The following is a 12484-nucleotide window of genomic DNA, read 5'->3' on the forward strand; positions in this document are numbered from 1 at the left end:
AATCTGACCATGAGTCTTTTTTAAATTAAGGAATCCCTACTGCAAGACCCTATATCTTTTTTAAATTAAGTAATCCCTACTGCAAGACCATATAACTAGCTCAGCAAATTCACAGAAGTGCAAGGCAAATTCCCAGAAGTGCAGGACCTCGTGTTGCAACAGTAGCACGTCTGACTCCAGAGCAGAAGCTTGTGTGTTCAAATCACGTCGAGGTCTAATAATCCCTAATCTGACTGCATGTCTTTTATAAAATTCATTAATCCTTACTGCTAGACCATATAACTAGCTCAGCAAATTCACAGAAGTGCAAGGCAAATTCCCAGAAGTGCAGGACCTCGTAGCACGTCTGACTCCAGATCAGAAGGTTGCGTGTTCAAATCACGTCGAGGTCAAACAATCCCTAATTTGACCATAAGTCTTTTTTAAATTAAGGAATCCCTACTGCAAGACCCTACAACTAGCTCAGCAAATTCCCAGATTTACAGGACCTCGCGGCGCAACGGTAGCATGTCTGACTCCAGAGCAGAAGCTTGTGTGTTCAAATCACGTCGATGTCTAACAATCCCTAATCTGACTGCAAGTCTTTTATAAAATTCATGAATCCTTACTGCTAGACCATATAACTATCTCAGCAAATTCCCAGAAATTTAGGGCCTCGTGGCACAAGGGTAGCGCGTCTGACGCCAGATTAGAAGGTTGCGTGTTCAAATCACGTCGAGGTCAAACGATCCCTAATCTGACCATAAGTCTTTTTTAAATTAAGGAATCCCTAATGCAAGACCCTGTAACTAGCTCAGCAAATTCCCAGAAGTGCAGGACCTCGTAGCGCGTCTGACTCCAAATCAGAAGGTTCATTCATTCATTTCATTTCATTCATTCATTTCATTTCATTTCAAATTTCAAATTTAGGGCCTCGTGGCGCAAGGGTAGCGCGTCTGACTCCAGATTAGAAGGTTGAGGTCAAACAATCCTAAATCTTCCTGCACGTCTTTTATAAAATTCATTCATCCCTACTGCAAGACCATATAACTAGCTCAGCAAATTCACAGAAGTGCAAGGCAAATTCCCAGAAGTGCAAGAACTCGTGGTGCAACGGTAGTGCGTCTGTCTACAGATGTGAAGGTTGCGTGTTCAAATCGCTTAGAGGTCAAAGAATCCCAAATTTGACCATAAGTCTTTTTTAAATTAAGGAATCCCTAATGCAAGACCCTGTAACTAGCTCAGCAAATTCACAGAATTGCAGGGCAAATTCCCCAATGTGCAGGACCTCGTGTTGCAACAGTAGCACGTCTGACTCCAGAGCAGAAGCTTGTGTGTTCAAATCACGTTGAGGTCTAATAATCCCTAATCTGACTGCATGTCTTTTATAAAATTCATTAATCCTTACTGCTAGACCATATAATTATCTCAGCAAATTCCCAGAAGTGCAGGACCTCTTAGCGCGTCTGACTCCAAATCAGAAGGTTCATTCATTCATTTCATTTCATTTCATTTCATTTCATTCATTCATTCATTCATTCATTCATTCATTCATTCATTCATTCATTTCATTTCATTTCATTTCATTTCATTCATTCATTCATTCATTCATTCATTCATTCATTCATTCATTCATTCATTCATTCATTCATTCATTTCATTTCATTTCATTTCAAATTTCAAATTTAGGGCCTCGTGGCACAAGGGTAGCGCATCTGACTCCAGATTAGAAGGTTGAGGTCAAACAATCCCAAATCTTCCTGCACGTCTTTTATAAAATTCATGGATCCTTACTGCTAGACCCTATAACTAGCTCAGCAAATTCACAGAAGTGCAGGGCAAATTCCCAGAGGTGCAGGACCTCGTAGCGCATCTGACTCCAGATCAGAAGGTTGCGTGTTCAGATCACATCGAGATCAAACAATCCCTAATTTGACCGCAAGTCTTTTTAAAATTTAGGAATTCCTACTGCTAGACCCTATAACTATTCACAGAATAGCAGGGCAAACTCCCAGATTCCGCGTCTGACTCCAGATCAGAAGGTTGTGTGTTCAAATCACGTTGAGGTCAAACAATCTCTAATTTGACCATAAGTCATTTTTAAATTAAGGAATCCTATTGCTAGACCCTATAACTAGCTCAGCAAATTCCCAGATGTGCAGGACCTGATCTGAACCCGAGTGGTGTTCTGTTATTGGACTTCTGTGCTAGTTACAGCTTGTCCATAACGAACACCATGTTCAAGCATAAGGGTGTCCATCAGTGCACATGGCACCAGGACACCCTAGGCCGGATTTCGATGATCGACTTTGTGGTTGTTTCATCTGACCTCCGGCCGTATGTCTTGGACACTCGGGTGAAGAGAGGGGCGGAGCTGTCAACTGATCACCACCTGGTGGTGAGTTGGATCCGATGGAGGGGGAGGAAGCTGGACAGATTCGGCAGACCCAAATGAACTGTGAGGGTCTGTTGGGAACGTTTGGCCGAATCCCCTGTCAGAGAGATCTTCAACTTCCACCTCCGGCGGAGCTTCGACTAGATCCCGAGGGAGTCTGGAGATATTGAGTCCGAGTGGACCATGTTCTCCACCTCCATTGTCAACCCGGCCACTCAGAGCTGTGGCCGTAAGGTCTCCGGTGCCTGTCGAGGCGGCAATCCCCGAATCCGGTGGTGGACACCGGAAGTAAGGGATGCCGTCAAGCTGAAGAAGGAGTCCTATCGGGCCTGGCTGGCTTGTGGGACTCCTGAGGCAGCTGACGGGTACAGACAGGCCAAGCGGACTGCAGCCCGGGTGGTTGTGGAGGCAAAAACTCGGGCCTGGGAGGAGTTCGGTGAGGCCATGGAGAAGGACTATCGGTCGCTGTTACGTTCTAGCTCCCCCAAAGGGAGGGGAGCCTGACAACCCACTGCTCGGGCCCACCGATGCCAGCAAAGGAGGTATGGAGTCGCGGTGCGAGAAAAGGACACAAACACCAAATACCGTATAAAAACAAAGCTTTTATTTTTGCCACGGTAAATAATAAACAATAATAAACAATAATAATTTCCTGGGAAAAGGGGAGGGCTGGACGAACCAAAACAAAGAAATAAACAAAAAGGACCCCACCCCTAACCTATACTAATCCCCAAATAAAAAATTAAATAAAATACAATCTCTATCTGGCACACGATCAAGGCGCCCTAACCAAAATTACAGCTGGTGGTCCGCCCAGGTCTAGCTGGTGTTTCTAGACAGAGAAGTATACCTATGGGTGATGTATGTATACCCCGGGGTAGCTCTAAATCTACTCCCCAGCTCCCTCTAAACAACAGAGAAAAAAGGTAATTAATACAAATTATAAGAATTCACAAACAAACAAGTGCTCCGTCCTGCTACTACAAGTTCCAAAAAAAATTAAACACAAGTTAGGTTTACTAACACACAAAAACAGTTTAAAACTATTCTCAAATGTTTCAAGCAAAAATGTCAGAAAACCAAACACACACACACAGGGTACAAACCAAACCAAAAGCAGGAACAGAGAGAAAGAACTGATCCAAAACTGAGCTTTTTAAAGAGCCCAGCCAGCTGCAGCCACTGATGAGTGGGCGGAGTTCCAAGTCCCAATCAGCCATTGAACCACCAATCAGCTGCCGGAACAGTCACAGAAGCCATCTTACCTGGTAGAAAAACACAAACACACAAACCACAAACAATACCAGAACAAAAATGACTATAAAACGAACCCAGAACTCTGGGGACGTAACAGTCGCCCTCGAAGAGATTCTGGCAAACCGTCCGGCGCCTCAGGAGGGGGAAGCAGTGCCCTACCAACGCTGTTTACAGTGGAGGTGGGCAGCTGTTGACCTCGACTGGGGATATCATCGGACGGTGGAAGGAATACTTCGAGGATCTCCTCAATCCCACCGTCACGTCTTCCATTGAGGAAGCAGAGGCTGAGGGCTCAGAGGCGGACTCGTCCATCACCCGGGCTGAAGTCACCGAGGTAGTCAAGAAGCTCCTCTGTGGCAAGGCTCCGGGGGTGGATGAGATCCGCCCTGAGTACCTCAAGTCTCTGGATGTTGTGGGGCTGTCTTGGCTGACACGCAGCATCGCGTGGCGGTCGGGGAAAGTACCTTTGGACTGGCAGACCGGGGTGGTGGTCCCTCTTTTTAAGAAGGGGGACCGGAGGGTGTGCTCCAACTATCGGGGGATCACACTTCTCAGCCTCCCCGGGAAAGTCTATGCCAGGGTACAGGAGAGGAGTAGTAGAACCCGGCCGATAGTAGAACCTCGGATTCAGGAGGAACAGTGTGGTTTTCGTCCCGGTCGTGGAACACTGGACCAGCTCTATACCTTCTCCAGGGTGCTGGAGGGTTCATGGGAGTTTGCCCAACCAATCCACATGTGCTTTGTGGATTTGGAGAAGGCATTCGACTGTGTCCCTTGCGGCATCTTGTGGAGGGTGCTCTGGGAGTATGGGGTTCGGGGCCCTTTGCTAAGGGCTATCCGATCCCTGTACGACCGGAGCAGGAGCTTGGTTTGCATTGCTGGCAGTAAGTCAGTCTTGTTCCTGGTGCATGTTGGACTCTGGCAGGGCTGCTTTTTGTCGCCGGTTCTGTTCATAATTTTTATGGACAGAATTTCTAGGTGCAGCCAGGGGCCGGAGGGTGTCAGGTTTGGAGACCACACAATTTCATCTCTGCTCTTTGCGGATGATGTTGTCGTGCTGGCCCCATCAGACCAGGACCTTCAGCATACACTGTGACGGTTTGCAGCCGAGTGTGAAGCGGCTGGGATGAGAATCAGCACCTCCAAATCCGAGGCCATGGTCCTTAGTCAGAAAAGGGTGGCTTGCCCACTTCAGGTTGGTGGAGAGTTCCTGCCTCAAGTGGAGGAGTTTAAGTATCTCGGGGTCTTGTTCACGAGTGAGGGAAGGATGGAACGGGAGATTGACAGACGGATCGGTGCAGCTTCTGCAGTAATGCGGTTGCTGTACCGGTCTGTCGTGGTGAACGATTTACCAGTCAATCTACGTTCCTACTCTCACCTATGGTCATGAGCTGTGGGTCATGACCGAAAGGACAAGATCCCGGCTTACAGGCGGCCGAAATGAGCTTTCTCCGCAGGGTGGCTGGGCGATCCCTTAGAGATAGGGTGAGAAGCTCGGTCACTCGGGAGGAGCTCAGAGTAGAGCCGCTGCTCCTCCACATCGAGAGGGGTCAGCTGAGGTGGCTCGGGCTTCTTTTCCAGATGCCTCCTGGACGCCTTCCCGGGAAGGTGTTCCGGGCATGTCCCACCGGGAGGAGACCCCGGGGAAGACCTAGGACACGCTGGAGGGACTATGTCTCCCGGCTGGCCTGGGAACGCCTCGGTGTCCCCCCGGAAGAGCTGGAGGAAGTGTCTAGGGAGAGGGAAGTCTGGGCATCCCTGCTTAGACTGCTGCCCCCGCGACCCGGCCCCGGATAAGCGGAAGAAGATGGATGGATGGATGGATGGACGTGCATTACATCAATAACAGGACAAATTAATACAAAGAGACATAACTACTTGTATAGGTAGTTTATTTAAGTTTAAACATATTTGACAACATATTACCTACACAAAAACAAGTAAATCAACTAATGGCCAAGACCGCAGACCTCACTCGCACTCACACTCGCAGGCACTCTCTCTCGCCCTCACCCTCAAACTGCGTTCACACCAAACGCGAATAGAGCGTCTGGCGCGAGTGATTTCAATGTTAAGTCAATGTAAAGACGCGTTTACGCTCGTCTGGAGGTCTTGCGGCGCGAATGACGCGTCACGCTCTCTGCGCATAACGGTTTAACCCTCTGATGGTCTTCGTTTAGGAGTCACGTTCGTGGCCTTCCCGGTCAGAAGTGACCGGACACCTAAAAATGAAATTTCCTCCATCCCAGTAAAAACCAATGCAATTTATTTTTGTTCTATAATATTTATTCTTTTTAATTTAGTATTTTGAGACAATTTGATTGAACTTATTAATATTTATGCAATATTTATAGTCCATTTTTTGCCATTGAAAATAATGATTTTTTATTTTTTATTTTTTTTTTCTATGCAGTATTTTCGGTTAAAATAGAGACTAGGCTTTCAGAAAAAAAATAAAAATAAAAAAAATAAATCAATTTATTAAACATAAAATTAAATAAATCATGTTATTGCATGGGTTTACCACTAGATGACAGTATAGCTCTAAATGGAGATGCTTGTGAATTCTAGTTGTTTTTGGACCAAATTACTTACTTTTAAGATGTGGATTGAATGTATTTTTTTAGAAATTCTCAAATAATTCTTTTTGCCAAGGTTTATAACATTTTATTAATTATTATTTTAATAATTTTAATAATTATTATATTAATTATATATATATATATTAATTATAATTATTAATTATGTTATGTTTTTCACTCTTGATGTTTTAGAGTTTCACCCCTTCATTGCTGAGCACTTTTTTTCTGCATCGTGGCCGATTTGTAGAAATTTTTTGTGTTTTTGTCAATTTCCCATTCATTTCCTATGGGGGTCGTTTTTGACCGAACACCAAAATCATGACTAATTTTTTTACGACCACTTAGCATGCTCGGATCATGAACTCAATTTTTTTTGTGTTCACATACCAAATGCCAGAAAGTCTCCAAGTTTCGTAACATTCCGATGAAGCTGTGATTTTTAAAAATTCAAAACAGATTTTCTGTAATCTGAATTTATTGGTGTGTATGTGTATAAAAGTGTTTCTATGTGTGTGTGTGTGGGTGGGTGTGAATTTTTTGCACTCTTGATGTTGTAGAGTGTCACCCCTTTACTGCGGTGTACTTTTTTTTAGAATCGTGGCTGATTTGTAGATTGTACAGACAAAAATTCAGAGAATTTTGGTATTTTTGTAAATTTCCCATTCATTTCCTATGGGTCGGTCATTTTTGACCGAAGACCACGAGTGTGACTATTTTTTTTTTACGACCACTTAGCATGCTCGGATCATGACCTCAATTTTTTTTTTGTATTCACATACCTAATTCCATAAAAGTCACCAAGTATCATAACCTTCCGATGAAGCTGTGATTTTTAAAAATTCAAAACAGAAAATTATTCGGTCACAAATGACCGAGGACCATCAGAGGGTTAAATGAACAACAACAATAAGCAAATGTTGAGTGCTGATCAAGAGTTTTGTGCAAGCAATTTAAGGTCGCGACTCTTATAGCAGGCTTCATTCAGTGATTGAAACAAATATTATTAACATTAATTGAAGTTTTACAGTATAAAGAACTGACATTGAACGCTCAGAGCGAGCTGTGCTGTGGTAAACATGGAACTTTTCCTTGACATGAAACGGTAAATAATCAAACCAGTGGAAGCCTGCAGTGCATGAAACTGCTGTATCTAACCTACCTTATTCATGCAATATCTATTCAGTCAGTACAGTAGCCTACACTTTAGTAATGTTTCTGTTTAACGTTAAATAAAATGACCTGTCCCTGACCCCTCAGACAACGCGCCCACTTGCAAAGCAGACAGCCGCACCTCTGCTACCGCGGGCGTTTTTCCACATTCGAATATTCATTTTCACCTTTGAAATTCTGTTTTTTAAAACTATTCGAATATATATTCGAATTTAGAATATTCGTTGACAGCCCTAATACTCATGGGAGTTGTAGTGTCACACTTATTTCAGATGCCTTTTGAAAAGACTACAATTATTCAACCCGCCAAAGTGGCTAGTTGGAGTGACTATGTTACCCGCCACGAGCAAAATCCACCCACATTAATGTCAAGCCCTGAAAGAATACCACTATAATTTGTATATTTTATAGTCTACTAATATTATTTTTTTCTTGTTTTGTTCTGAGTACAGTTAAATTAAAAAAAGATTTGTTGTGGAGTGAGGGGTACTAAAATATGTTTATAATGTTTTTAAACATTTAATTATATTTCTATTTCTATTCATTTAATTTGATCCTGTGATATGCAACATACTAAGGTAAAGAACGTAATATAAGGTAAATTATAAAATTGTAAAATTTATTTGTAAATAAAATTTACAGATGGGGACCATTTGCACCAATAAAACAAGCACATTGTGTTCGTTACTCCCACCCACTTTAGCTTTGGGTTTAATCACTGTACTGTTATAATTATATGTTATAAGTTTGCTTTAGATGACAGTCGTTCGGACGAAATGCAGACTTATGACCTCTCTGGCGTTCCATACAGGTGATAGTCTGTGGGAGGAGCAGAGTCAGAGTCCGCCAGAGTTTCGCGCTGAAAAGTGCCTGTGAATTCCTGCTTGTGTTCCTTCCCAGTCCTTTAATCTAAAACAGTCCAAAATACTCTTTTATTCCGATTCTGAGTCTGACCCACACAATCTCACTCAAGACGACTTAAAGATCCGCGCCGGTGAGAGAGTGAAAGGAAAACCTGCTTACACTTGCATTCTGATTTCTTTCTTCTTTTACAGATGAAGAAATGCCTTAAATATTTATGGACATAAAGACATATAAAACCGGACTGCCTACAGCTCTCTGTCTCTGATCCAATGGATCCTTGTGCTGAAGATCAAGATCCGGCTGGAAGACCCGAGGATCATGTGTTTCATGGATGGGATGTTCCTGTCTTTTCAGAGCAGGATTATTTGGATTTATACACACCCGTCTCTGGTTTAATAGCAGCCGATCAGAGGAAAGAGCAGGTGAATGTGGACATGAAGAATGAGGAAGCAGCTGTGAGTAAAACACCTGGACAACACCTGCGCGGGCCACAGGTAACAGATCGTCATTACTGATTACATACAACACACACACACACAGACACACACAGACAGTCAAACCAAAATTGATCCAGACTCCTTCAACATTTCTCACATTATCACAGTTTATTCGCTATAGTTTAGAGAATGGTAATAAAATATGAGCAGAACTCAGTTGATATTTGACTGGTTTTGTCCGTCCTTCTGTTAGACTGTCTCACACATGAATTATGTTGAATATCTGTCAGCTGTTAAATTTAACAACACAATTAGATAATACCAGTTTAGCTCAACCAAGAAATGCTTCATTTTGTTCAGTGTGTAAAAAGGTCGCATTAGCAATTAAAGAAAAAACACTTATAAATGTCACATGATGACGCACATAAATGTGACTGGTAGTCTCTGTATGAAGAGTTTCTGGGTGTAATATCTCAGTTTACTTTATTCTGCTCTCCTCACTCACATAAATTAACTATAGTGTCCTGATCACACTAGTAAAAAAAATATAAAAAATTATATCTGGTGTCTGAATAATTTTTGGTTTGACTGTACATACAGCCATACATACATACATGCATATATACAGCCATTACAATTAGTCCTGTGACATCTGGTAAAACCATAGAAGCCATAAAACCATAGTCTGTCCCTCAGGCTCTTAGATAAACGTTTACTTAAATTTTACTTCACACTTTACTACTTCAACTACTATGTTTAGTACTAAGCTACTAAAAGTAGATTCTTATTATATTAATTATATTAATATATCAAGCAAACAATAGGCCTAAATGAATAAAATAAAGCACATTAGCAGCTCCTGACTATAAATTTAGGTGGGGCAGATTCCAGGTCATAGTTCAAGTGTAAGCTTTAGAAATTCTACAGCTAATATGTAATTATGATTAAACGCTTGTAAGTTTACATTCTAAACAAATCATTTCAAATAAGAAGTATTTACTGAAATATTTATAAATCAGGGAAAGACAATTTGTTATATCTGTCAAAATGAGGGAAAGCCCTTTGAAATATCCATCAATGTTCCAGATAATGAAAGAACATTTATTATTCACGCAACATACACATATATTACATAATATAGTCAAGTCAAGTCTCCTTCATTTATTATACAGTGCTTTTAACAATATATATTGTTTCAAAGCAGTGATAATAGGAGATTACAGTGACAGAGATAAGAAGCTCTAGAATAAAGTTATTGTCCAGATAAAGTTAGTTTTGACTGATTCACTTCCGTTGCAAAGATCATTAGTTATTAACTTAGGGGCCGCTAATGCACACCGTTCTAACAGAAAACCCTTAACGCGCTGCGGCCGCTCATCCGCACAACAACAGTGCCTGTGGCTCGAGAACGCAAACCTTGAAACAGGTTCTAAGGTGCAGGCGTTGAATAATTTTGAAAAAGTAAAAAAAAAAAAAAATCATCTCCGCGCAAACTTCAAAAACGCGAATATGTGAAAACGCAGACATTATGCACATGCGTATTACGCGTCTAGTCTATAGGTATGTGCAGTCTTTCTTTACAAATTGACCTCAACAAACTACCTGTCTGACCTTAAAAATTCATAATACAGAATTTTTTTTATCGCTTCCGCATGTCCATGTGAACCGGAATTATTCTGATAACGTTTTGTACAGAGGAAAAGGAAAGGAGGCTTTCACAGGAGAGAGACTAGTGGACACTTCAGGACTGCGCTGTCATCACGTCCAGGCACAGGTCCTTCATCAGATCTGGAGTGTGAGTGTGAGTGTGAGTGTGAGTGTGAGTGTGAGTGTGAGTGTGTGTGTGTGTGTGTGTGTGTGTCCAGGCGCAGGTCCTTCATCAGATCTGGAGTGTGTGTGTGTGTGTGAGTGTGTGTGAGTGTCCAGGCACAGGTCCTTCATCAGATCTGGAGTGTGTGTGAGTGTGTGTGTGTGTGAGTGAGTGTGTGTGAGTGTGTGTGTGTGTCCAGGCACAGGTCCTTCATCAGAGATGTGTTTTTAGTCTAGCTTTGAACTGACAGAGTGTGTCTGCTTCCCGGACAATGTTCCAGAGTTTTGGTGCTAAATAGGAGAAGGATCTGCCGCCAGCAGTCGATTTAGATATTCTAGGTATTATCAACTGGCCGGAATTTTGAGATCGCAATAGACGTGAAGGACTATAAGAGCTCGCTCAAGTACTGCAGAGCTAAACCATTTAGTGTTTTGTAAGTAATCAGCAATATTTTAAAATTTATAGGATGTTTAATAGGGAGCCAGTGCAGTGTTGACAGAACCGGGCTAATATGGTCATACTTCCTGGTTCTGGTAAGAACTCGAGCTGCTGCGTTTTGGACCAGCTGTAGTTTGTTTATTAAGCGTGCAGGGCAACCACCCAGTAGAGCATTACAGTAATCTAGCCTTGAGGTCACGAACGCATGTACTAATTGTTCTGCATTTGTCAATGAGAGCATATGATGTAATTTAGATATATTTTTAAGATGGAAAAATGCGGTTTTACAGATACTAGACACGTGACTTTCAAATGAAAGATTGGTATCAAAGAGCACACACACACACACACACCCAGGTTCCTGACCGATGACGAAGACTTGACAGAGCAGCCATCAAGTGTTAGACAGTATTCTAGATTATTACGTGAGGAAGTTTTTGTCCAATAATTAGAATCTCTGTTTTTTCAGAATTCAGTAGTAGGAAATTACTAGTCATCCAGTTTTTATATCAGCTGTGCATCCATTAATTTAGTGAATTGGTAAGTTTCGTCGGGGCGTGAAGAAATATAGAGCTGAGTATCGTCAGCATAACAGTGAAAACTAATGCCATGTTTCCTAATGATATCTCCTAAGGGTAGCATGTACAGAGTGTGTGTGTGTGTGTGAGGGTAGCATGTACAGAGTGAACAGCAGCGGTCCTAGTACTGAGCCTTGTGGTACACCATACTGAACTTGTGATCGATGAGACATCTCTTCATTTACTGCTACAAACTGATAACGGTCAGATAAGTATAATTTAAACCATGCTAATGCAATTCCACTAATGCCAACATAATGTTCGAGTCTATTTAAAAGAACGTTGTGGTCAATGGTATCAAATGCAGCACTAAGATCGAGTAACAGTAATAGCGAGATACAACCACGATCGGATGATAAGAGCAAATCATTTGTGACTCTAATGAGAGCTGTCTCAGTACTATGGTACAGTCTAAATCCTGACTGGAAATCCTCACAGATATCATTTCTTTCTAGAAAGGAACATAGTTGTGAAGATACCGCCTTTTCTAGTATCTTTGACAGAAAAGGCAGATTCGAGATCGGCCTGTAATTGACTAATTCTGTACGATCAAGTTGCGTTTTTTTAACAAGCGGTTTAATAATAGCCAGCTTAAACGTTTTTGGTAGGTTTCCTAATGACAAAGATGAATTAATGTTAAATTAATTAATGATGAGTTAAAAGTTTCTGTTGCAATATCGAGTTCCTCTAAGCTATCCGGGACGATGAGATGATCATCTCACGGAATGATGATAATATCAGAAACTCTCAGTAACGGTGTTCATTTCGACCCGGAGTCGGACAATAATGCCTATAGAGTCAGAGTGCTGTATAGAGATGGAACAGGTATAGTTTAGTAGTTTAATTACGGTTATAACGTATTTGTCATCTGCTTGTATGTATCCATTATTAATAGCCTACAAGTCTGCTGTTTCGGACCAGGTCCGAATGATGATCAAACATATACTGATGAGTTTAATAAAGTTTATTGTACA

General features: G+C 41.8%; 1 protein-coding gene across 1 annotated transcript in view; it reads left to right on the plus strand.

The window, feature by feature from the left end:
- The first annotated feature begins 8221 nt into the window (after positions 1-8221).
- Positions 8222-12484, plus strand: part of pik3c2g (phosphatidylinositol-4-phosphate 3-kinase catalytic subunit type 2 gamma) — a 53597-nt gene continuing 49334 nt past the window's right edge. The window contains exon 1 of the mRNA XM_084123821.1: positions 8222-8741. Coding sequence (XP_083979947.1) covers positions 8517-8741 — 225 coding nt within the window. The 5' untranslated portion in view covers positions 8222-8516. The remainder of the gene's footprint in view (positions 8742-12484) is intronic.

This window comes from Abramis brama (assembly GCF_963993115.1).
Source record: "Abramis brama genome assembly, chromosome: 9".
Taxonomy (NCBI): Eukaryota; Metazoa; Chordata; class Actinopteri; order Cypriniformes; family Leuciscidae; genus Abramis; species Abramis brama.